The 25,133-nt window shown below is 48.8% G+C and overlaps 1 protein-coding gene across 1 annotated transcript in view; it reads left to right on the top strand.

Moving 5' to 3' along the window:
* Nucleotides 1-253: 253 nt before the first annotated feature.
* Nucleotides 254-25,133, top strand: part of LOC8033273 (trichohyalin) — a 118,475-nt gene continuing 93,595 nt past the window's right edge. The window contains exon 1 of the mRNA XM_040499213.2: nucleotides 254-1,287. Coding sequence (XP_040355147.1) covers nucleotides 589-1,287 — 699 coding nt within the window. The 5' untranslated portion in view covers nucleotides 254-588. The remainder of the gene's footprint in view (nucleotides 1,288-25,133) is intronic.

Here is a 25,133-nt window from a genome sequence, read left to right as displayed (position 1 = left end):
ACTGTTAATTTTGTTCATGAGGTTTTCGATATTCGCCAGTTCGGTGCTTTTCAGTAACGACCGAATTTGAAGATTATTCTGACAGTTTCCGGCTTTTTTGGTGTAAATTATGGAAGCGCAGTGGGCGAAGCCTGAATATATTAATTCCGACCGTCCGGCAGCGCCACGGGCCCGGTCGTGGTAGTGCCGTCGGTGTCGTTGCGAAAGAACGCCGCCAAATATACAAAGGAGGGAGAGGAGTCCGTCGGCGCTGCTGCCCCCAGGCGGGGAGTCGAGCAAGTTCGGCGCGGTGAGTGGCGCTTGTGCTGGGCACCGTTTGCGCCGTCGGCTCGGTGAAGCGGCCGAAAAGCTGCCGAGGAGACCGGAGTCCGCGTCCTGCGCCGAGCCCAGCCGAGCGACGTTCGGCGGCCGCCTGTGCCCCCCGTGCGTGCTGTGTGTGAGTGGAGTGGCGAGCCGGCGGGGCGGCCGCGAGCGGGCAGAGCAGCAGCCATCGGTCGGATCGAAGCTCCCGGCGCGCCGAGAGCCATGTCGGGGCCGGGCCCGGAGCCTGCCGGCTGCTGAGCCTCGGAGCCCGGGGCCCGGCCGGCCATGTCGTCGCGGGACATGTACGGCGGCGCGCAACGGTCGCCTCGGGCGGGCCCCCGAGACGCGATGCTGGGCGCGCCTCCCCGGACCTCGTACGCGTCCATCTCGCAGCCTCCGTCGGCGCGGGGCAGCCCCATCGCCCGCACCTTGTCGTCTCCGTCGCAGGGGCGCCGCATGCGACCGGGCGCCCAGTACGGCGTGAGCCGGTCGAGCAACAGCAGCCCGCTGACCATGGGCCACGAGGCCGGCTACTACGGCGACGAGCTGGACCAGCGGGTCTCGCACCGGAGCCGGTCGGCGACGAGGGTGCCGCCGCAGCTGCGCTCCTACCAGGGCGCCGAGCAGGACTTCGTGCCCATCCGCGACCGGTCGCTCGAGCGCGGTGACCTGGCGAGGCCTCGCTACCGCGACGACATGTACCGCGAGACGGCCATCGACGGAGACCCCTACGCCCGCGGCTACGGCCGGGACGGCGGAAGCTTCGTGGCCGAGCTGCAGACGCGCCTCAACGAGCTGCAGAGCCAGTACGGCAGCGTGAAGCGGGAGCTGGACGCCACCACCCAGAAGCTCGGCTCAAGCATGCACAGTATCAAGACCTTCTGGAGCCCCGAACTGAAGAAGGAGCGCGCGCTGCGGAAGGAGGAGGCCGCCAAGTACGCCCTCATCAACGACCAGCTCAAGATCCTCCGCTCCGAGAACCAGGTGAGTACGCTCGCCGAACCGCACTCGCCGACCCCGCCACGCGTCCGGAGATTGGGATCGTTAGGCAAGATTGCGGAGCGACCCTTTCCATGGTACTGTTTCTCGCCGCGAAGCCTCCTAAACACAGCCGCTGCGGTCTCAAGGACCCCCGTGTCCCACGCGCTTTACGCCGCGCCTCCGTGCTTTAGCGGCATGTCCACGTCACGCGTGTGGCTCGGAAGGGCGCTATCCACGTGATCCGTGACACGGGCAATGCGCTCATCTCGTCTCCTGTTGCACTCTGCCCACTCTGTCACTCCCTCGTCCGACGGGGTTTCACTCGGGATCTCGTGTTTCACCAGCGACGTCTGCGCGCTGCGACGGGACGGCAAAACACATTCAGCTGGGATGTTGCGAACGTCGGGCTTTATCTTGGAAGGCGCCAAGCAGTATGTACTCCTGCTAGTGTCTTTGGTGCCTTTCGACGCCTGCATATCCCGCGGATAGCGTCCAGACCACTAGGACATCATAATGTCTAACTTGAAACGACTGCGACATCCGCGGACTTTCCGTCGGCACTCATGGACTGCACGGCCTGCCTGCTTATCATGTCGTATTACACCTGAGACTGCGGTGGAAGAAATCGGAAGAACTTTCAGTAGAAGAACCAGACACAGAGAACGTCTGAACGTACGAGAACAGAGAACGCCTGCTAAGGCGAGAACAATCCCGTCATTGGCAGAATACTTGGTCGAGCGGGCTCGAACGCTGACGCGTTTTGTTCCTGGGGCATCATTCCATTGGAGACCCAGGCTACTGCTCGCGTGGGTTCGATGTGCACCTCTTACGGCCCGTTCACACACGTGCAACTGAGTACGACTTAAAGATACAAGACAGGTTTTTAACCCTTTTGCGACGGCGTAGGACCTGCTCCGCTGCAGCGCATCCGGTCCTGCACCGTCGCAAGAGGCTTAAAAACCTGTCTTGTCTCCCTCGGTCTTACTCCGTTGCAAGTGTGTAAATGCGCGTTAATCAACCTTTATTTGTCGGGTTACCAGCAGACTAGGGAAGCATGTATCCGTAAAGAAGCTATAACGTTAGCCCAAGAACGTTCTGAGCAGCCGGTTTTCCTTGGCCAGCGGACAAGATTCGGCATTTGTCGCGCCAGATTGTCTGGGACATTAGCAGTGGTTGGCGATGACTGTTTGCGAACGCGCTAATACTCCTGCAGACGCGAAATACGTGGCTCCATTGCGTACGTATGTAGGATGCGCTGCCAAAGCTGTACAGTGCGAAGCAGGCCCCAGAGTCTCACTAGCACGGCAGTGCGTTTGGATAAAACGCCCGATGAAGGCGTACGCCAGACTTGACCTCGTCGTGCACTGCGTGTCAGAGGTCCCCGGACGATTGTACAGCGCCGCGCGATGCCCTCGAAACACCAATCATTAGTCCTATATGAATCAGCCTAGCCAGTGAGGGTAGCAGTCGGTATCATGCTCCAACGGAAGTGGCAGGAAGACGCCCTTTGCCTGTGGCATCGCATGGCCGTTGGAGCAAGCCGTACAAGCGGCCCTTCTGATCGGTGCAGCCGATCCCAGGCATGCCAGTGGCTGCGAGTGCATGGCGGTGCAGTGGCACGGTCGGGTGGCCCAGAGTGCGGTTCGTGCGCGTCGCGGAGCAGCGTCGGGGCGCCCCTGCCGGCGCCCGCAGCGGAGTCCCGCCCCGCTGTCTGGCGACTGCGCATCGATCGGGGCCCTTTTTCGGTCGGGGGCTGCCGAGGGGAGCGCCCCGCTGCCCGCATCGCGGAGGGCACCGGGCCGCGGGGCTCGGCCACCGCCGTCCACCAAACAGGCGCCGTGCACGCGCTCAATCTGGTCGGCAGCCGACCCAGACCGATCCATGTAACGGGGACTAAAACACGAGGCGCGTGCAGCGTGCTCACGGGCAACTGGGCGAGCTTGCTATCGCACGTGCGTTCTTTCCGAAGAAAAATATGGCATCTGCCACAACGTCCCGCTTTATTGCGATGGCACGCAAACGAAAGCGATGCACGCCGGTCCATTGCTTGCGGAGCTCGGGGAGAAGCAGCGGCTGAGACCGCAGATATGGTCTCCTCGTGGGCAGTTGTAATCTTGCAAATGCAAACACGATGAACCTCGGACTCCAGTCGGGTTATGAAAAATCGAATAAACGAAGTTTTAAGGGACCGTGAAATAATTTGATATGCGCATCTCTGAGCGAACCATCTGTACATTCGTCTGCGCGCTGTAACCAAGGGAGCAAGCGGGACGCATCTGGTATATATATATATCTACTTCAATTATGCATGCAGGGGAAATGCTCCCAACGAAGGGGACATGCTTTATTCTGAACGGCAGATACCGAGGGCCTTATTATGTTTATGTAACTCGGCGTCACTGTTAGCCGCGGCCCAGCCGTTTTCCTCTCAGTCTTTAAGGACTGCCACGGTGGTGGAAAGTGTTCTGGTGTACATAGTGCTGGAAAGTGCTCAGTTGTGGTGCTAACCTAAGTGGCGAGTTTTGATGGCCGCCAGTGCCCTTTTCAAGTAAAATGGGAAAAGTCGCCGAAGTCGTGTTTGCTCTACCAGTGCCGCACAGTATACATATTATGTGTATACCCCTTAGTAAGAAACATTTGAATTGTAGTGATCCTAAAACAGCAGTCGCTGGTTGGTCGGGGGAGGCCCAGGTGAGGGATATAGACAGTTAGATGAAAAAATTATGTCAAGTTTTTTAAAAGACGAAAGAAGACTACACGGGCGTCGACGAAAAATATTCCTAAAATTTCCACAGCAGTTACGCAGCTGGTACAAGATTGCAAAATCTGCCGAATTTTAACCATCTACGCCGCGATTTTAGCAAATTTTTTTTTTTTACTTTCGCGGAATACTGTTTAGGAACCTTTGACTTTCATAACCACAAAACACTCGTTAATGTTTCTCTCTCCTCCTCAACCACGGTCGGGCTAGAGTGGGAAGACGAGCTGTGCCGCCAATGTTTGTCATATGCACGCTCTGGGATTGCCAATGTTCGGACCACACGCTGTGCTGCATCAGGCAATGTTGGAGCTGGTTGGGTCTGGACAGTTCCCGTCGCCGTGGCAAACGGACACGAGCTCCATGCCGAACGTCTGCCGAGCAGCCGAGGCGTTGGTAGCCAGTGGCCCAGGTGATCACACAGTGGTCGTGTCCGGTCCATGATCCACACCTGACTGTCGTCGCCACGCTGTGCTCCCTGTGACTGCGTCAGCATTCGAATCTCCACGATTATGCCATCGCGTTCTTCGAAGGAGGCACTGCGAGAAGTAGCCCGCTGTTATCCGTGAGAGCCGGAAGAAAGACATTCCTCCGGTTTAGGGGCGTTGCGTGGGAGTCTGGTTGTGTTGCACGCGTGTAAAAAAACGTAACAATTAAACCCGCGTTTCCTTTTTTTTTTTTTGGGGGGGGGGGGGGGGGGGAGGGGGGTCGTTGAAGTGGCGTTTAGAAAGCGATTGTAAACTTCCTCAGGACAAACGGAGCAGTAACAGACTGAATATGTTGAAGTGCGTCAACACGAAGGCGGGGAAGCGGATTTCCGCTTCCCCGCCTTCGTGCATACACTAACATCGGCCTGGCGTATGCCCGAGATCTCTGAACCCGCTCTTGTCCTCGAGGATGTATACGTGCGAGTATTCCGGAGATGGCGGCCGTTGCGTGGGCTGGCTCCGCTAGGCCGCGTGCAGCTGCCGTGTGTCCAGAAAACGGTCGTTTTGCACGGATTGTTGGTCCGAACGCAAGGAGTTTCGTTTGATACTCCAGATGAAGAGCTAGCTCCAACAAATGCGCTCTAAAGCCGCGCTTACACTCCCACAAGAGACAGTGATTTCCTGAGGCGTGTTTCTATGAATGCCCTTGGTCATGCAAGAACTGTCTGCAATTCTAAGCAGGCATGAAGCCTTCGAGTATGCTTTGTCCTCAGATAATTGTCTCCTGCAGCGAACAGCGTGTACGACGTCTGAGCGGCGTGAATGCGGCTGAAGAATCTGCGTGTCCCGCGACGCTCCCGGAACGCCAGTCGTTTGTCCTTCCTGCCGGTGAGAACGCGTGAGCACGGGCTCATGACGCCGATCGCCCGCTCATTGGTCGAACCGATGAAAGAAAGGCCAATGGTTGTCACGGACGGTTGAAGCGATGTCCTGGGCGAGGCCTATTCTCCTTACGCTTCTTGCTTCCCGATTCGTTCCTTGACGTTCTTATCGGCTCACGTGGTAGTCTCGTTGTCCGAGAGCAGGAATAATATGATCGGCATTCGCCACACTACAAGATATGCAAAAAAAAAAAAAAAATAGAGGGACATGTTTTTTTTTGTTTTTTTTTGTTACAAAATTCAACTACGCATCGCAAAACGCTCATTGTCCGCCCGAGTGTAGCTTTAGCGGTCCGGATGAAATGCCAAAGTTTCAATACGAACCGCATTATTATTCGAAAGCTGTAGGTGATTTTTAGAAAATTTCTACGGGAAAATGGCGGCCGATAGAGCTTTCGAATGTATGGAGCTAAATGGTGCCAGTTACCAAGAACGGGCCAAAATGGGCCCCATTTTTCCATTTCAATTCTCAGAACATCGCTCATAACTTTCAAAGAAGATAACGGTCAATGCTGAAACTTTGGAATCTGCTTCGGACGCCTAGCGCTACATTTGGGCAAAAATTGAGCGTTCGTCATGCTTCTTGTTTTTTGGTTAAAAAGGAGAAAAAAAAAACACACACACACTTTCTTATATTTTTGGAAAGGGGGAAGGGGGGGATCTTGTACATCGGAGAATAGTAAACCTCGTCCTGGTAGTTGGCCTCGAAAGAAGGAGGGAAGGAGTGCATTGGGGGAGGAGGGGCGTACAGCCAGGACTTCCGAGAGTGCGCCTCGACACCCGCTCTTCATCTGCGCTGTCCCTCTTTTGAGCTCGGGGCAGCAGCTCCTTCCTGTCCTCTGCTTTTCTAGGGCTGGGCGTCGATTAAAAGTTTTATCCTGATTAATCGCCACCCTTTAATCGATTAATTAATCGATTAATCAGTCTCGTTAATTTCCATGCATAATATTTTTAAGGCGTCAAAAAATAATATTTCTTTTCTGTTTCTGTCTTTGCTGAACATGAGGTAAAGGACCTAATACACAAGTTTTATTATGAATCAACCTTTATGTGTAGTTAAGAACAGTTCTGAGACACTCACACATTATTACTTCAGCTGCATGAGGTAAAAGGTGCGGTGATATTATCCGGTAAGAGCGACCTCCTTTGATTGTTGACACTATAATTTCTCTCTGCAGCTCTAAACGGACACTCAAACGCTATTGAAGTGGCCGGGAGAGGTGTAACCTTGTGCACCTTGTCGGAAATTACAAATCATCCCCCTACACTTTACTTTAGGCTAAATTTTCACCTAAAGTTTGCCCTTCATAGGGGTGTTCTCGTCCACGTCTGCGTGGTGAAGGCGTTTACTTTTTGCATTATTTTGGTTCGCTAAAATATTACCGATTAACCGGTTAAAAAAATTAATCGCGATTAAAGCATTAATTGATTAATCAATAGGTTAATCGATCAAATGCCCAGCCCTATGCTTTTCCTTAAACGTTTCGCGCGGATAGTAATAAAACCGGTAAGGCAGATTGCTTAGTGACTTCCACAGTCGTCCTCTAACCAACGGGAAAGGCAGAAATTGGTCTAAAATTTTGTAAATATTCTCCACTCCCTTTATGCACTAGTGTAAATTTGGCAATTTTGAGCTGATTTGGGAATAAACCCGTTTCAAACATAGAATTTATAATTAGCCATAGGACGTTGCTGATATAGTGACAGACATATTTAATAGGAACTGCTATAATGTCCTCTACGCCAGCCGCTACGGTATTTTTAATATTTTTTTATGAATTCTACTTTTTGGGGTGTGATAATATTATCAAGTTTGGTAGAGAACTCTATGTAGACGTGACGCAGCATGCTGGTGCTTCTGTACCCGTTGTCTCGCCAACATCTCCAAAGTGCTCGTTCATTATGTCAGATAGTTGCAAACCGCTCACAGGCTTGCTCTTGGTATTTCCGCAGCTTGACGCTTCTTATTCATGAGGGTGTTAACGACCTCCCACATCTTTCTCGGCTCATGCTGGACACGAGAAAAAAGGCTTTGCCAATACTCGTGTTTTGCTTTTCGAAAATTCAATGTTAATTTGTTTTTATACTTTTCGAATGTTACCAGCGTATCTGGATCTCTACATCTGAGAACATCATGGAGCATTCAATTTTTTTTTTATGCGATGCGTTTGTGTAAGTTAGCAGTCATCCAATGTTAGCGCATTTTGCTTCTTCATTTGTTCATCTGCCTGCGTGGGAATGCAGCGTCATAACACATCTTGATTTTTTTTTCTAAGGGTTTTGGAGTCTTGTTTAACATGCACACTGTTCCAATTTGGGGCAGCTATTAGGTCCCGAAACTTTATCAGCGAATCTTCATCTAGTTTCCTATAGCTAAACCTGTTACGTTAAATTCTGACTTGTTTTTTTTTTTTTTTTTTTTTTTTTTTACAAAATTATGTTATACAAAAGAATAGGTAAATGGTCGCTTATGTCATGTGTGAGAATACCAGAAGAAGTCTCGTGAGTGTATAAATTGGTTACGTATACGTCATAACAACTCGCCGTGTCTGAGGTCACTCTGGTAGGGAGCATTTTTGTATAATACATCCATAAATAGCCAACACATTGTTTAATTCATCGGCATGCTTTTCATTTTTACACTTATCGATATTTACATCACCCATAGAAAAAAATGATTTGGCGCTCGAGCCTAAAAAATAAAGTAAGTCCTCAAAAAAAAAAAAAAGGAAACACAGCCTTGTTTTTCTTAGGTGACCTATAAACAACACAAACAACAACACTTCCAGCGTCCACAACTATAGCAATTCTACATCAATCGTAGTAGCTAAAAACTCATTTAACATGTAAAAAGGGATATTTTGCCTAAAGTAAATAGCTACGCCACCCCCTCTTTTAGTTTTTCTACCCAAACTAGTGCATTTATATCCGCCGAAGGAAAGGGGTTCATAATTTTCTGAGTCCCAAGTCTCCATACACAGCAAGGCATTAAAACCTGGGCCTATTGATTCAAGAAACATATTTAGGTCATCCTGTTTTCTTGTTTATGATTCTGGTGTGGAAATATATCAAGGAAAAGAAATAATCAGAACCTTGATAAATTTAGTTGAACCGCCGATGAGTTTTCGTAGAACCCACAGCCTACAGGGAATGTGGCAGTCATCACTGAGTATCCTGACTGCATAAATAAATTCCGTGGCCGTACTGCTTACGCAAGCATTTTCTGAACATACTGCAGTGTATCGTATTCTTTATGGACATAAACACTCTACCTCTTCTCTTTGAAATTTGTCATAAATTAGTTTCTATAGTTGTTTACATTGTCAGCAGTATCATCTTTAGTATACCCTGTTTCCGTCACCATGAAAGCATCGAAAGAAAACTCTAAACTCTAAAAATGTGTTCAAATGATCAAATTTATTACGCAGGATCTGTGCATTCAAACCAAATAAGGAAAAGACAATGTTTGGTTGGGATCTAGAAAGGTTCCCAACTTCTTTGGTTAAGAAACTAATTCTGTTAGACATTTCCGAAAAAAGAAATAAAAAAAGAAAGGCAAACTTGGAATCTTTCCACTTCAGTTTCTGCGAGTCATCTTCGTTTCCAACTACGCGTACTCGCCCTCCCTCTCCTTTCCTCATGAGTACCTTGCCATTTATGTACCAGACATACTTGTCAGTGTTGGCCCTTGCCCATTTCTTTGCAAACCAAAGAAACGATCGTTCATGCCCTGTGAAATTCCCCCCCCCCCCCCAAAAAAAAAAGAAAAAAAGTGTTTTTTCATGTTTTTTTAAGCTCAAACTCTTATCTAACCACACGCCCCGAGCTGTCTGGTTTGCAAAACGAACGATAATTCCCGGGACCTTATCAGGCTTCGAGGCAAGTCTGTGCACTGATTCCATATTACTTGTGGTCAACTCAGGCATGTTTAGTTTTCTTGCTACACTGTTTACTTTTGCCATTATGTTTTCTCATTATGTCATCGCCATCGGGATGCCGTGAAGTTCCAAGTTTTGTCGGCGTGATCTCCGCTCGAGTTCATTCACCTGTTCCTTGAATTGTTTAATTTCTGCCTTTGCATCGTATTCTTTCCGACCCTTCCAACCATTTTTCTCAGTTCTCCTTATCGTGTTGGGTCATGTGGCTGATCACTGCGTCACATTTGTCTGACAGCATCTGAATTGAATGCTCTCTTCCGCCCACTGTTCCTTTTAGATCAAGTTTTTTTGTGCATGGCGGCGAGTGTATGATGACCGCCGCGGGACCCAAGTCGGAATCACTTCCTTGTTTACCGATACTTTGCTGCTTAAATAATCCGCAGGTTTGACAGAGCCGCGATTTATGCCGGCTGTCGCCTCTGGTTTTAAACGTCGACTCCGCTATTCCAGAGCAATCACACAAGTGGTGCGAAGACTCACATTCGGAACACAGCATTTTTCTATGGTTTCCTAAGATCAGTTTGTTATGATATCCAGGATGTCACAAAAAATATTTACAGGTTTTTTTACCACAAAAATAGACTAGGCATCGCCGAACGCTCGTTCTCCGCCCAAAAGGTAGCTCTAGAGGTCACAACCAGATGCTAAAGTTTCATCCCGACCAGATACCTTATTCAAAAGTTATAAGTGATTTTCTGAAAAGTTTAATGAAAAAATGGAGCCTATTTTTGCCCGTTTTCGGTTTCTGGTGCCCATAGAGCCCCGTGTATTCGAAAACTCCGTCGGCCGCCATTTTCCCACTGAAATTTTCAGAAAATCACTTTTTTGAATAAGGTATCGGATCGGGCTGAAACTTTAGCATCTGGTTGTGACAGCTCTAGAGCTTTAGAGCTACCTTTGCGCAGAAAATGAGCGTTCGGCGATACCTAGTTTATTTTCGCGGTAAAAAAAAAACCTGTAATTTTTTTTTTTTTTTGTGACACCCTGTACAGATGTCAATGGTGCCAACGACCATTTCGCTCGTGCAGTAGCGCTCTAAAGATTAGAAAAGCAAGATCAGCAGCAGCCAATATAAAAAAGAAAGCACCCAAAGATATGAAACTATTTTCAACTTGTGATACAGCCGGCCACTGAGTTAGTGACGACATTGTTTCAGCGCCGCTGCTGCTGCTGCGAAGTGAAGCTCCTGATGCACTAGAAACGTCGAACATCTGAGGTTCAGACGCGTACAAGCCAAAATTTACCTAAATACGAAACGCGAAACTCTAATTGTCTCACGTTTGTTTGATATTACAAACGTGAAACCTGCGCACAAACTCTGGTACGTCGAAAGCCTCGTGAAAACGTGCCCCAGCATTTGATCCCGATTGGTAGGCAACATGTACACTATTATAAATTTACGAAAAGTCACACGTTCGAATATTCATGCACCGTATTCGGTAGCGACAAGATATGATTTGAGAATGGCAAAGAGTGACGTGGGAGTTCCCAAGATGCTTTGTGCGACACTATACGCCGATCGCTTCGATTTTGCGAGACGTCTGTTAATCTTCCTTCCTTCGCCGGAGCGTGCCAAGTACCACCCCATGGTTTTGTACGCAAATTCTGCGAAATTCATTTCCTTTTCACCCTCGCTGTCGTTGTCTATGAGCGGAAGGGTCGCAAGAAAGGAAAGTATCGGGCGCTCTTCGATAGGTGCGAGCGGGCAGACTCGACCTTTTGTCAACCTGCCGTTGCAGCCTGGCTTTTCTTCTTTCGTCCGGCCGGGGCCACCTTGAAGACAAGGCCCCTACCCTTCCCCCCCACACACACACACAAACGTCATCGCTACTACGCAGTGCCCCTGCGTGAGCATGGCGGTCAGCGCGTCTCGCATCGTCTTTTACACCGGGTGCGACGCTAGCAGGCGCCAAGACAGACGCGTCTACCGCTTTGCGGCGTCTCTCGTCGCTAACGATGGCGTCTTGCGCAGACCTCGTTTCTTAGCTGATATTGGTCCAGGCCGCTCGCTTCTCCAACTCCGCGTCTCGGGGGCTGCATGACAAAACGCCGGGGCCCGTACCTCCGGAGGTGCGCCGAAACTCGCCGTCCCTCTTTCCCGGTCGGCGCGTGTGGGGCTCGGATCCCCGACCCCCACCGCCCCGACCGTGTTTCCGGGGGGGTTCCCCGCGGAAACCCCGTGCAGCTCCGGAGGACATCTGCCGCCCGCCATTCTTCGGAGCCCCGTCGGCTCCTTGCGGGGTTCGCCAGCTGTCCGATACGCGAGGGGGGCCTTCCTCGCTTCCTTCCACTCCCCGCGGCCTGGGCCGAAGCAGACGCATCGATGAACTTTGCCTGACACACTGAAATGGGGGCGCTAGCCGAAACCCCGCGTTGGTCAATAGAGGCGGCAACGAGCGTGCACGCTGCAAGAAAAAGATTGATTGGGCGGTGAATAGCCAAGTTGTCGTTGCCCCCCCACCTCTGAAGCCGGGCTCCTCGTCGCTTTTTTATGCTATGACATAATTGACGAAACCACTTTTCGCAAATTTAGAGGCGTCCCAAGGTGCATGCCTAACTCAGCGATTATTGACACCCGTCAAATATGCTTTCTACGACGATTGTAAACGCATTACGACGCTAACCTCAAAATATAAGAGCTCAGAGCCAGGAAGTGTTCGCGCAAATCGCATAAATAAAACAATCGCACGCATTATTCGGAAGGATGATGCGTACCATTGTTTTATCGCAAGTTTTGTTTTATATATCGAGAATGCTTTCAATCTCCAAAAAGAAAGTCATTTCTAAATGTCCCGAAAACCTTGCTTACCAAATACACACAAAAACTGATGACAAAACAAAAAAAACAAAAACAAAAAAAACAACCAACCTCCATGGGCGTTTTCAATGCACCGAAGATTTAAGCGTCCTGTGAAAGGTTAAGAAATGAAACAACCATTATGTCAAGAAGGTTCCTATTACTACCAAATGTTACAAAAAAAAAAAAAATATGTAAGTGGGTTTTCTTTGAAAAAAAAGTTTATATTTATTTATATGTGTTACTTCCAGTGCTAGAGGCACTAGAGAGGGCAGTGTGTTACATAAATCAAACGGCAGCAAAACGTATAAAAAATATACAGTAAGTAGTAAAACACTCCCCCCCCCCCACCCAAAAAAAAAAAAAAAGGTTAGTGGGAAAATACTTGGTATCGGAAATTTCGGGGATGGCTCGGGGAAAGGGATCCCACATTGATGAAGTGTTGGGGTAGAAACATTTTTAATAACTATTTGTGCGAAAGGACAAAATGCCGACTTCATGACAGTGATCAATGCGTGCTGAAAAGTATGAATTCCCTTCATTAAGACTCGAATTGTTACGATATATCCTATGAAACAAGCACAGACGAAGTATGTTTCTACGCTGTGAAAGCAAATTGTGATGACAATGTTGATTTCATTTGTAGTAACACTCGATGTACGATGATATCTGGAAAAGCACGAAACGATATGCGCGGTTTCGTACGACTTCTAAATTTGAGATAAGTAATTGTTGACGAGGATCCCAAACGGAAGCTGCGTACTCAAATTTAGTGCGAGCTAGGGTTTTAGAAAGAAGTAACTTTAAAAGCTGGGATCAAGGTAAAAGTTTCTCCGGAGATAGCCAAGAATGCGATTAAAGGTTTTTGCAACATACTCGACTCATATACTTATATGATGAAGCAGTTTTAAGGGGAATATTGTTTAGAGACAGGACCAACAGTGTCAGGGCAAGAAATACGTACATTTATGGGTAGTCAGTTTCATGTTCCATAAATTACACCACTTGAAAACACGGTAGATGTCTGACTGTAGAAAAGACACGTCAGATTCAGTGTTAATTTCGCGATAGATAACACACTACGGGCATAAGTTGAGCTAGTTCGTTATTATCCTTCCTTCATTGTTCAGCTGGTTCCACCCGTAATGATTACACAGCCGTCGGCAAAGAGACACCACAGATGAACATGTTAGCTGGCGGGTCGTTTATGTAGACGAGAAAAAGTAAGGATCCCAGGACGGAGCCTTGAGGTACGCCTGAAGCAACTGGAGAAAAAGGAGAACCAGTATTGTTAGATGTTACAGATTGAGACCGGTTATTGAGGAAGGGGTGCAACCATGCAAGAACATTATCGTCCAAGTTAAGTTTGCTTCGCTAAAAAGAAAAGTAGATTGTGAAATAATTTATCGAATAGCTTTAAAAAATCAAGGAATATGCAGTCCGTCAGAGATTCACGGTCAAGAATGGAATGTAGGTCATGTGTGAAACATAAGAACTGAGTATGTTATGTTATTGAACAGGAGGGAAAAACAAAACGTTACGTAATAACTTAAAATGTATGGGTGTAAGGTGACTGGACTTGAGTTAGCAAGAAAATTTAATGAAGGCTTTTGCAATTAGCAAGTTCCATATCAAACTCTAAGCATCCCTCAAAACATTTTTTCCCTACGGATGAAAGAGAAGTGCACCCTATATTTATAAACCTTAAGAATAGCAAGTCCACCGATTTTAACGGAATACAGGTAAAGCCGGTTAAATACGTTATTGATATCATTGTTTCCTTTCTAACTCAGTTTGAATTTGTCGTTCTCTACTGGGGTTTTTCCAAGGGGTACGGAAATTGCTAGGTATCTGTCTTATAAAAGTCGGGAAATAGAAATAACTTCACCAATTGCAGACCTTTCTTTAATCTTACCTGTTTTTGTTTCAAATGCTTAGAAAAAGTGATTCATAAACGACTAAACAATTTCTGCGGAACAAAATATACAATACTTTTTGATTCTCAGTATGGTTTTTGAAAAGGCGTTCTACATAAACCTTCATATTAAAGAGGGGGGGGGGGGGTGCAACGATTTTAAGATGAAAAGAATTTGCATCTCGTCATTTTTACGTTGTTTATCGTGTCCCGGAGGATAGAGAAAACATCTCCTTCATTAAAAAATGTTCCGCTGCACCATCGGAAAGCAAAAGTCAAACTGCATACAAAAAGAAAACATCTCGATTCTCATGGTAAATTCTTTAAATGCAAATGTGCCCGAACGACAGCGGTCAATGTCTTAGAATCGCACGCAGTTTCTTCTATGCTTTAAATGTGGAAGTCCGTGTTTGTTTTCGAAACGAGGGTTCAGTTATTAGAAGGGCGTTTAGGAAGTAGTTTGATCCCGATCAAGACTACTTCAACCAACGAAATTTCTTTCTTGCCTATGTCACTTCCTTAACTGTTCACACCAGTAATGAATTAACACAGGGCTAGTTAGAAGTTAAAACACTTCCAATACTTTGGAACAATTACAAGAATAAGGGCTCTAGATTTTCGTGGCAGTTGTCGATTTGCGAGGCATGCCTTTTAGGGGAAGCGACATTAGAATGGGAATTTTGCAGGCACCTTTTCGGTTGCTGCATAACTCAATTCATGTGTGAATAATGATGTCACTCGACATGTTAGCAGGAGGGTCATCTGTGCTGCAAGTCGACATCGTGACCAATTTGTATAAACTGGCCCGGGCATGTTTGTACCTCAAAGTTACTATATTGTAAACTGCTAGAGGGGTTGATTATTTGCGAAGTAGCTTCTAAACAATCGCATCCGCCTCAATGCCAGCAAGGAAAATTTGAATTCCATTGAATCTAGGGATGTAAAAAAGGCTCGAATATAATCATACGGTGAAACATATCTATGTTTAACAAGTTCAAAAATATACATATACCCGTCGTCATCGTTACCTCCTCCACCACCATCATCATCACCACCCCTATTGTCATAGGTAGAGGCCTCATAACCGCCTAAGCCCAGGGCCCCCAAATGCCTTAATCCGGCACTGTCAACAAGGGGCTTGCATATGTGGATGACTTAGCGGTGTTGTACTGTTCGGGTAATGAGATTAGTCTGGCGGTGAAACACATGTTGGACATCTGCAGTGTCTCGGGTGCCACACTGAACGTAAAAAAGTCGATGGGTGTGTGGCTCGGAGACTGGAACATTCGAATTTGCTAGAGCAGCACAGTGACGAACTTTTGGGGAATGCGCTTTGCCCCTGAATGCCTCAAGACTGGTGTCGGTGGAATCCATCCGTGCACATTTGACGAGTTCCCCTTCCAGTTCCACCGATGCAAGATGGAACGGCGGCGTTCCTTCGTTCCTCCTAAACGAAACGCATTCCAGGAACGTCGTTCCGTACAACACTGAAGTAAACAAAAGCGAGGCGCACCTCACGTCACTTTCGAGGCGCCGCTGATTGTTTCAGCCGACGGGCGACTAAGTGGTGGCGTCATGTGTCACGTGACACATACTAGGAAGCAAAAACAACTAAAACAAGCAGTGACGCCATGTGCTACCTGCCACGTGTCACGTAACTTTGTGACGTTGGCTCCGCCCTCCGGGCCCCATTCCACCTCCGAAAAGTGCGACTGCCTCAGAAGATGCAACCCGCCACCATCTGTCGGCGCTTGCAACGTCGCCATCCGTGGCGACGTTGCGAACTTTATATACGTGTGCTCCAAAACAGTCCAAGGTCAGCGCATGTACCAGGGAACGAATGCTCACGCATTATTAGCCGGGTGGGAATAGCTCGAGATGTGGACGTCCGAAGTACCCATCTGGAACCGATTTTCTTTTCAGTGCTCGGCCACGCGAGCGGTCTTCGAATAAACCCGCGCTCCCAAACACTCGCGTCGCTCCATCTCGGCCGCTGCTAGTCGTGGCGAAACATCGTTCCGTAACTCGTTTAGCCCTGTAATCCCCGGCGGGTGCTAGCGGGAATGGCCAGTACCCGGCGCTTTCCTCTCTTTTGTCTCGCTAAAATACGCATGATTTCCCGCGTCCTCATCGCCAGGCCGAGCTTGGGGCTCCCGGGCGGCCGAGCCCCGCAGGTGCCGACGCCGGGGTCTCGCGTGGGCTCGCGCCGACAGCCAGGGAACGAACATGGCAACGAAAAAGGGCGCTTTCTGAGTAAGGGCCGGCTGCGTGCGCGTTTGCGGGTTTCAGGGTTTCCGCATATGAGGGCAGGGATAGGCTGTGGGGCGCGTTCGGCCCATTCCAGCTCGTCGGCAGATACTCCAAGGCCTTGGTTCCGCGTCGACAAAAAGGTTCCTATCTCGAGTGTAGTGGGTCAAGCGTCGAGTATGCTGTCGAGTCGGAATCGCAGGCGTAGCAGCAAACGCTTCGTTTTGAGACCCGTTGGTGACGTGCCGAGCAGCGTCCGGTGCTTGTTTCTCGACTGGGTCCTCTCGAGAGTTTCCCCGATCACGGATTCTGGAGCCGCGGCAGGCTTCCCGTGTGCGAAGGGCGGGTCGATCGGGCGCTACCTGTCTCTCTCGACGCATGGCTCGGACGTCGGGGTCGGGGCGCGGCCCCGACCATTAGCAAGGGGAGACTCCTTGACTGGCGAATTCCTCCGGACCGCCGCCGTGCGCGGCAGGATGAATGGCGGCGCAACAGTTGGCTGGGAGGGGTCGGCCGGTTGTCGGTCGAGTGGACGGAGACGGACGCGTACGTGCGCTGAGGCGCGCGGTGTGGACGCTCCACGGATGAACAGAACGACTTGTAATACTGTTGAAATTTCGGCTAGTTTGTGAAGAATGTTTACGGGTAAAACAGCGCGAACAGACACAGGATAGAGAAGATGAACTCAGATGGAGCGCTGACTGTCAACTGTGTACTTTTAAAGAAGCGCCTAACGGCGTGGTCGCACCAAACAAAAATTACATCATGACCCATGACCGTCACAAGTTGAAGCCCCTCAGAAGCGCCAACTCACAATCATACAGATCTATCGAAGGCGCGCTGACACAGTTGTATTTGAACTTGGAAATGTAAAAGGATTTAGTTACCTCCCTAGTTCGTTGGTGACTGTTTCTTCCCCAGGACCGTGTTATCTTCCAAACCGGAGAGCAACCATATCTGTCGCAGTGATCCGCCAGATTCCCTGACGGAGATGCCCTAATCGAACGCGCGTGTTCACGTAATTTATCATTAATGCAGCGACCGGTCTGGCCGATGTAAACTTTTTTTTACAAGTCGGGGGAATACTGTAGACCACTCAACTTACGCAAGGGACAAACTTGTTTTTATGCTTCTTATCACATGCGACCATGAGAACCTATCCCCTTTCCACCCTCGCACATAACGTCCCAGCTTGGCCGGTGCTGAGAAAACGACCGGAACATCGTGGCGTTACGCTCCTTTCTTTAACCTATGCGCCACCTTATGAATATAGGGCACCACCACCGGTTTCTGCGTGGACTTCCTACCCATAACTACCTCCGGATTTCTCACCCTCCTCAAGAGGCAGTCGGCCACACCTACCAGGAGATTGCCCGGATAGCCGCCTTTCAAAAGTTTGTTGGCCTGGCTACGGAAAACCCGTCGTCAATTGGTGAGGACATGACCTGACGAGTGACCCCCAAAGACTACTGGATATGATCCCCCTTTTAACTATTTTTGAATGACTCGAGTCGAACGGAAGCACACCTTTCTTCGACCTAGGACAGTAAGACCAACACACCTGGGAGTCCGAGAAAGTTAGCCTAATGTCTAAAAACCGTAGAGCACCCCCAACAGGGTGTTTCCTAGTGAAGTTCAACCCACTGGCATGACACTTGAACACGTCCATCTTGTCTTCAACCACACCCTCTCTGTTCCGGTCAGAACCAGTTCGGAACAACTTCAAACAGTCATCTACGTATCTGAATACACGGATGACGTCACTGCCTTAATCTCCGGCTAGGCCCCTATCACATCTGGACAGGAATACGTCACTTAAACAGGCGCGACACTAGAACCAATGCATATATCTTGCTTCTGTAAAGATTTTGACCCCTTGTACTCCACTAAAGTGGAACTCAGATAAAAACATAGCAATGTTTAAAAACAGCATAAAACTAATATTTTATGTTGTTTTTAAAAAGGTAATTCATCTATTGTATTGAAGTTGTTTACTAATTTTTCATTCTTGACTTCTATATTTGCTTTGAATATTGACCTGCAAATCGTGTGTTGAATAATTTTTTTGCTTGTAATATTTCAAACTGTACCACCCTACAACAACCCCGAATGGGGTTAGTAGTATTGGAAATAAGTGAATAAATAAAGAAAATTCTAAAAAATTGTTCAACGTTAACACCACAGCTATTCTGGAAAGAAACCTCCTCGCTTGACTCAATGCACTCCCTGACAGCGACCAACAACTCTCGGTGGGGAATCGCGTAAAACAGATCCTCGACATCAAAGGACACCGCATCGCACCGCCCGGGGTTCTTCTCACTCGAGAACTCGACCACCGACATTGAGCTGTTAGCTTTAAAAGGGTCTCGCAAACGAAGTGGGATTAGCTGTTTCTTAAGGAAAGCTGCCATATGTACTTGCCCAGAACCCTTTTGAGTCAAAATTACCCTGAATGGCAAAAACTCCTTATGTAACTTAACCGTGAAAAACACGTTAAGGTGAAGGCCTTTTTTCTTAACAACCGATGACCTAATTCTGTCCAGACCGAAATCCTGACACAACTTGACTGCCCTCTGTTTGACCTTACATAGGGTCACATTCTGAATCAGATCAAAGTTCTTACTGATCGCCTATCCGGCCTTCACAGAAAACACTCCCTCCGGGATTAGGGCATACTCTCCTTCCTTGTCAGTAAGCTAAATTTTTTACCTTCCCCTAAACAAAACGAAACAACCTTGCCAACATTAGGCTTCGACTTGGGAGCCCATGGGCCTCGTGGCAAAGACTCAACGCCCTCCAAAATGCACCTCTCTCTGTTCACCTCCCCCGCCTCCCCAGCCACATTCCTAACAGGGGAAATCAGCTCCTGGGGTAGGGCAGCCGCCTCACTAGCAAACGTGGGACCCTTTTCCAAAACCTTGAGCACATCAGGAGGCACCGAGGTATTGTCCAATACCAAAACGTCCTCGCGTCCCGTGCTTCCTGGAGCAGTAGAACTTGTCAGGGACAACCTGACCCGCCGCCACAAAAACTTGGTACTTCGAGCTGCCTCGTCCAGAAACCGCTGTAGCAACCTGGTCGCTGCTCTCTCGTCCTTGGACGCCCCGTAACATCATACCTTCGAACAGTCATGTAGAAGTCTTGCATGCGTTCACTCCTCAGAACGCAGAATCTTGGTTATCCTTCTTGCTTGGCCTTCCGACATCCGTAATTGGCAAAGGTTTAGGATTTCGGTTGGAAAGACGCCCCTCTTCAGAGTGAAGGCGCAGTGGCTCGCTCTTACAGTATTCCCCTGACTTGTAAAAAAGTTTACATCGGCCAGACCGGTCGCTGCACTAATGATAGATTACGTGAACACGCGTGTTCGATTGGGGCATCTCCGTCAGGGAATCTGGCGGTTCATTGGGACAGATGTGGTTGCTCTCCGGTTTTGGAAGATATCCCAGTCCTGGGAAGACACAGTCACCAACGAACTAGGGAGATAACAGAGGCACTTAACATTTCCAAGTTCAAAGACAACTGTGTCAGCGCGCCTTCAATAGATCTGCATGATTGTGGGTTGGCACTTTTGAGGGGCTTCAACTTGTGACGATCATGTGACGGTCATGGGTCATGATGTAATTTTTGTTTGGTGTGACCACGCCGTTGGGCGTTTCTTTAAAAATAAACAGTTGACAGTCAGCGCTCCGTCTGTGTTCATCTTCTCAGCCCTGTGTTCCTGTTCGCGCTGTTTTACCCGTAAACAGACAGAACAACTTTGATGCTAAACCTCCCGCGTCTACATGCTTGCAAACATCAATTCTCTGCACGCTGTTTGTCGTAACAATGAGTCGGGGTGCAGAAGGCAACGTTTAACACAGCGTTTTCGAAGTTGCCTACGCGCTGAACCAAACTGCTCCGCATCACTTTCGCGCTTTTTTTTTTGTTTTTTTGTTTTTTTTGTAAAAACAGCGACTTTTGAAGTTGCGGCGTGGCGATATAGTAGCAGAATCAAATTGGAAAGGACGAGGCTACTTATTTCAGTCTAGTGCAAGTTGATGTGCTGTTTTACGACGAAAGCGACTGCTTTCTTCTTCAGCTGCAAACGGCGCGTTGTGTTGGCTCGTCGACCGTCGGTGCCACACAGAGGGCTCGAGCCCGGGCAGCCTGCGAGAGTGCCGGGGATGCGCGCGAAATTCCGCCGGGAGTCGGAATTCCTGCAGTCGAGACGCGGTGGACGACCGTGGCCACTGGACGACTTGTCGGCGGAATGCGCGAGCAGCGCGCAAAGTACGGATGTGCCCGGGAAAAAACGAACATAAAGAAGGCGAGCGAGTGACCCAAAGTTGTAAAAATCGCTGTCTCCCGGGCATCTCGACGGGCTTTCGAATGAAGCGAGGCCTTTTTAGGTCCGTTTACATCGTGCCAGAGGGCGACTGAAAATGGCATTTGCGCCAAAGGGCCTTGTCTTCCGAAGTTCCTGTGCGCAAAGCTCTCCTCCGGCTGCTCCAGTTGCTCAGCCATTTGTTGTTGTTGCTTTGGGGGCGAGGGGAAAGCCGGGAAAGGTCTCCATGATGTGACAATGGAGTCAAAGTTACAGAGCCGAAGCATGCCGTCGCACTGCGCGGCTGAATATAGTTCAACCAAAGTGATTGTTCTTTCTAGCTTCGATTTCACTATGTTACTATAATATTATTCGGGACACGCAGAACGCTTTTGTTTTTAGCTCCCTCAGTCTCTTTCTCATCTTCCTCGCCAATTCTTTCAAATATGAACGACTCGTGACCATGGAATGGTACATGGTTGCGTATACGAACTGAGTGGCGCCAGGTTCTACCGCTGTTTTGTTCATAAACGCAGCAGCTGACTACGCCTGCTGCCTTTTACTTGGCCGCGAAACGAGGATAAAATCGAGTAATTACGTTGTTTACACTCCGTTAGCATCGTGCAAATGGATACCAGCGTTCTATAGTGATATGCGTGACTTCGTTCAGCTTGAAAACTGTGCTTTGCATCGATAGAAATTTAAATACGAATTTTGGCAGCGATATTTGGTGCACGCCCGTGCGAAACGTAAGGAATGAGACGCTGATATGCCTGCATGCATGGCGACTGCGGTTCAGCACCTTCAACCGCAGTTCTCATACGGAAATATGAACGTAGCAAATGCGTGCCTGTCGCACCAAAACCAAAACTCAAACCGAAACCAAACAAGTCTGAAACTACTTGGCTCAATAACACAAAGCCTTCAGATCCGCCCCCCCCCCCCCCCCCGTTTGCCCCCTCCCCCGCATCTTTCTTTTTATTGCCACAGAAAGTTGTCTTCGACTATAGACCATTCCAATATTTGCAAGTCCTCAGCCCAGCCTGCGATCTCCTTAGCTCAGCGTGCTCATATTCGCCGCCTCGGAAAGCGAGCAAATCACACGCCATGCGCACGAACACTGAAAATGGAACCGGTCAGGAGCCCTTCTTTGGGAGGGTCTATATACCATTCCATTTAGCGCTCTCTGGGCGGCACCATTTTGTTCGACAGCAGCGCCCTCTTCATACATCCGGGAAATTCAGCGGGTTCGGCGGGGTAAAACGAGAGAGAGGGCACGCGCCCGACTCCGCTAGCAGACGACAAAACGGAAGGTTGCCACTCTCCATCTTTGGGCTGTATCGGCGGGCTGTACGGAAACATCGAACTCTCGCTCGTGGCTGTTGTTGTGAAATGATTCGCGTTTTTAGAATAGTTATGGCTACTCAAAGATCAGCATAGAGCTCTCTGTTGTTCTACTTCGGTAAATGATCAACTGCCATATCTTTTTTCCGTTACTTATAGCGAGTTCGTTTCACGGCACTCGTGCCCACGCGTGCCCACTCGCAGCGTGGAACGGGTTCGTTTCGGCCGGCACTCCACGAGTGGTTGCACTCTCCGAGTTCGTTTCAGCGCTTGACGCCCCACGCGTGCATGCACTCGCTGCACCGAGAAAACCGGGAGTGCGCCAAAATGCAATCCCGTCATGCCTCGCTCCGGTGGGGCCGGCGAGGAGCGGGAGCAGACGATGAGGGTTCGTCTGCTACGATGTGTCGCGGAACCGAACGGGAAAAAAAAAGTAGATTTTCTGAGAGAAATCGCGTCCCGCGAGCAACGAAATCAAACGCGAGCTTGAATTGTGAGCGTCTGCTATTTCACGAAGGAAGCAATTGACAACCCGTGATTTATTTGCAGGTTTCAAATCGCTCTGTTGCCGAACAAAACGCTGAAATATACCATTGTGTAAAGAAATTCTCAGAACAAACGCAACAGCAGCCCCCGAGATGTCTATCAACATACGTGTGCGGGTGAAAAATTTAACATTTGTCGACCAAACTCTCCCAGCAGAAACCTCTGACTGCCCAATAAGCATCAGAGAAAGCTAAAGATGGAGACTTTATTCGAGGATTGGGCAACATCATCATGTTTAACATTTACCTACGTCAGCTAACTTGCCCCGTCGTATTTTGTTCGAGAAAGCTCTCGTTCTCGACGCCCTCACCAAGGCTAATATCTAATCCACCTGTAATGACGATCCAAATCGAAAGTCCCAGTTTTCCTGGATATTCCAACAGGCTAGTTTTAAGCCTTACCCCTTCAGTGGTTCACGCATAATACCATGCTCAAAGGGATCAAGCTTCTACTCGAACAGCATCATCAGTTTTTTTTTTTTTTCTTCAGTGTAAACGGTTATAAGAATTGAAAGATCGCAACCAGCTGCTTTGTAGACAGCTGGTTGCGGAAATTTACGCCGTGTGTAATTATCTCAACGGCAGCCTAGCTGCTTGAAGTCATCGCAACTATAAACTACAGGTTGCAGCGACCAACGTTTGTAGATAAACGTTGGTAGCGACCTGCATTCTCGCATTCCCACGCATCGCTCCGAACAGAAAGGCGCTGGTTTCGGTTTGAAGTCGGTACCTTTTCTACAACATAGATGGCGGCAGCATCAGTCTTCTGCACTTGGTGCATTTGGCGAGTTCGTTTGAGCCCAGTTTTCCGTGCAACACTCTGTGAGTGCGATGCATTCTGGGAGAGAACTCGAACGGTGCCAGTGCGTGTGAAACGAACTCGCTATTAGATAGCAGTTGAGTCAGCCGGCAGTACTACCCTTAACTACTGCGTGTATTGCGGCAGGAGAGCACGCTTTTATTTATTATTTCAGACATCCACTCATGGTCGCTAAAGGCCTACACCAGTACGAACTTTGTATAGTAAAAAAGGTACAGCCAGAGGATTCACTTTTCGCCGGAGAGACAGGGCAGTCTGACACAGTTTTCCCTATTTTCTTTTATTTGCACGCAGATAACAGCGCAATTGGACTCAGTCGTTTTACCTAGCATAGTAATACACGATAACTGGCATACCAAAATCTGCGCATCTGTGCTTGAAATTTCCAAAATGACGCGATTTCAAACAGAGTTTGTACACCAGCCGGATGCTAGGTACTGCCCACTCGGCGGAGCAGACGACATACGGGTGAGAGGGGGAGGGTATTTTTTTTCTCTTTTACCCTCTCTGCTATGACCTTAATGGAACGGTCTATAGCCGCTACCAGGACTTCGAGGAAGGGGGTGTAAAAAACTTTCAGCCTTTCCGCTCTGGTGAAGAAGGAAGACCAGCGAAGCTGTGCTGTGGTGGGAATGAAGTATTTATAAATGTAAGGATTAACGCGTGATTGGGTATTGATTATTTGAACGATTAGAGAATGAGACATATGTATAACGATCCGGGGTTGTTATTTATTTCGCAACCACAGTGACTATGGCCTTGTGATAGCTGTGGTACACCACCAGAGGGCGTACGCTGATGCCAGGCACGTTCCTTCTGAAGACGAGGTCTATAGACGTCCGGTGCCTGGTCGTGGGCACCGTAAGTTAATTCACACACGTAAGCCCGAAGCGCTCGAGCATAAACGAAGTGAACCGCTTCCCTCCTGGTGTGCAATGTGAACGTTAAAGACACCCGTCACCACGGCAGACGTATCGTCGCCGAGCATGACCCAGCCGAAGACGTCCATCATGAATGCTTTAGTGTCCCTCTCGGCCGTTGTGGGGGGAACGCACACGACGGTGAGCACCGGACCATCGCGCACCTTGGCTGGAAAGGTTGCCCACATCTATGAGCGACGGCGGAAACCAGATTGGTCGTCTGGTTGCCGCCGTCGCTCATAGATGGCGGTAGCTGTCCAGAGTTTTGTGTAGACATTTGTTTGGTATCGGACACAAAACCAGAGAAACTAACCCTTAACAACTCCGCTGTAAAAAAAATAAAAAATAAAAAAGGGGGGGGGGGGGGAGGGAACGTAGTGTAAATAAACCGAAGGAAAAGAACATCTGGATGCCTGGGTGCTTTAAAGTCTAGACAATTCAAGGATCGTCACATTCACTTGTAAGCTATGCGGGCCAAGGCCATTGATGTATCGACGCTCTGCAGCAGCTGCTCATGGTCCCCGCCATAACCAACCTTCAGTTTTAGCTTCCCTTTTTCGATCACATAATCATTACCATTGCAGGCCAGGTTATTGCCACGTTTGATTCTACGGTGTCCTTCTCCCCAGCTTTGGCCTTTGTGGAAGCTCGTCAACGCCCGTTTCAGTGGCTCGGCCTTTGAGTAAGACGAGAGAAGGTCAGCAATAGCGGCTCTAACCTGGCGCGTGTGTAAAGCGTCTATAGCAGAACATCTCGGATTGCCGTCGGGTGTTACATGCAACATGCAGTCCGACGATCACGTAGCGCCAAATGGGGCGATGTTTAGGCTCTTGATGTTTGGAACGAACCAAAAGTGATCCCACTGCGTCTTCAGGGTCACCGTAAATGGGGTG

Source organism: Ixodes scapularis, unplaced genomic scaffold (genome assembly GCF_016920785.2).
Source record: "Ixodes scapularis isolate PalLabHiFi unplaced genomic scaffold, ASM1692078v2 PGA_scaffold2__306_contigs__length_199485367, whole genome shotgun sequence".
NCBI classification, from domain to species: Eukaryota; Metazoa; Arthropoda; class Arachnida; order Ixodida; family Ixodidae; genus Ixodes; species Ixodes scapularis.
The sequence above is the reverse complement of the archived record's forward strand: the minus strand, read 5'-3'. Positions and strand labels throughout refer to the sequence as shown.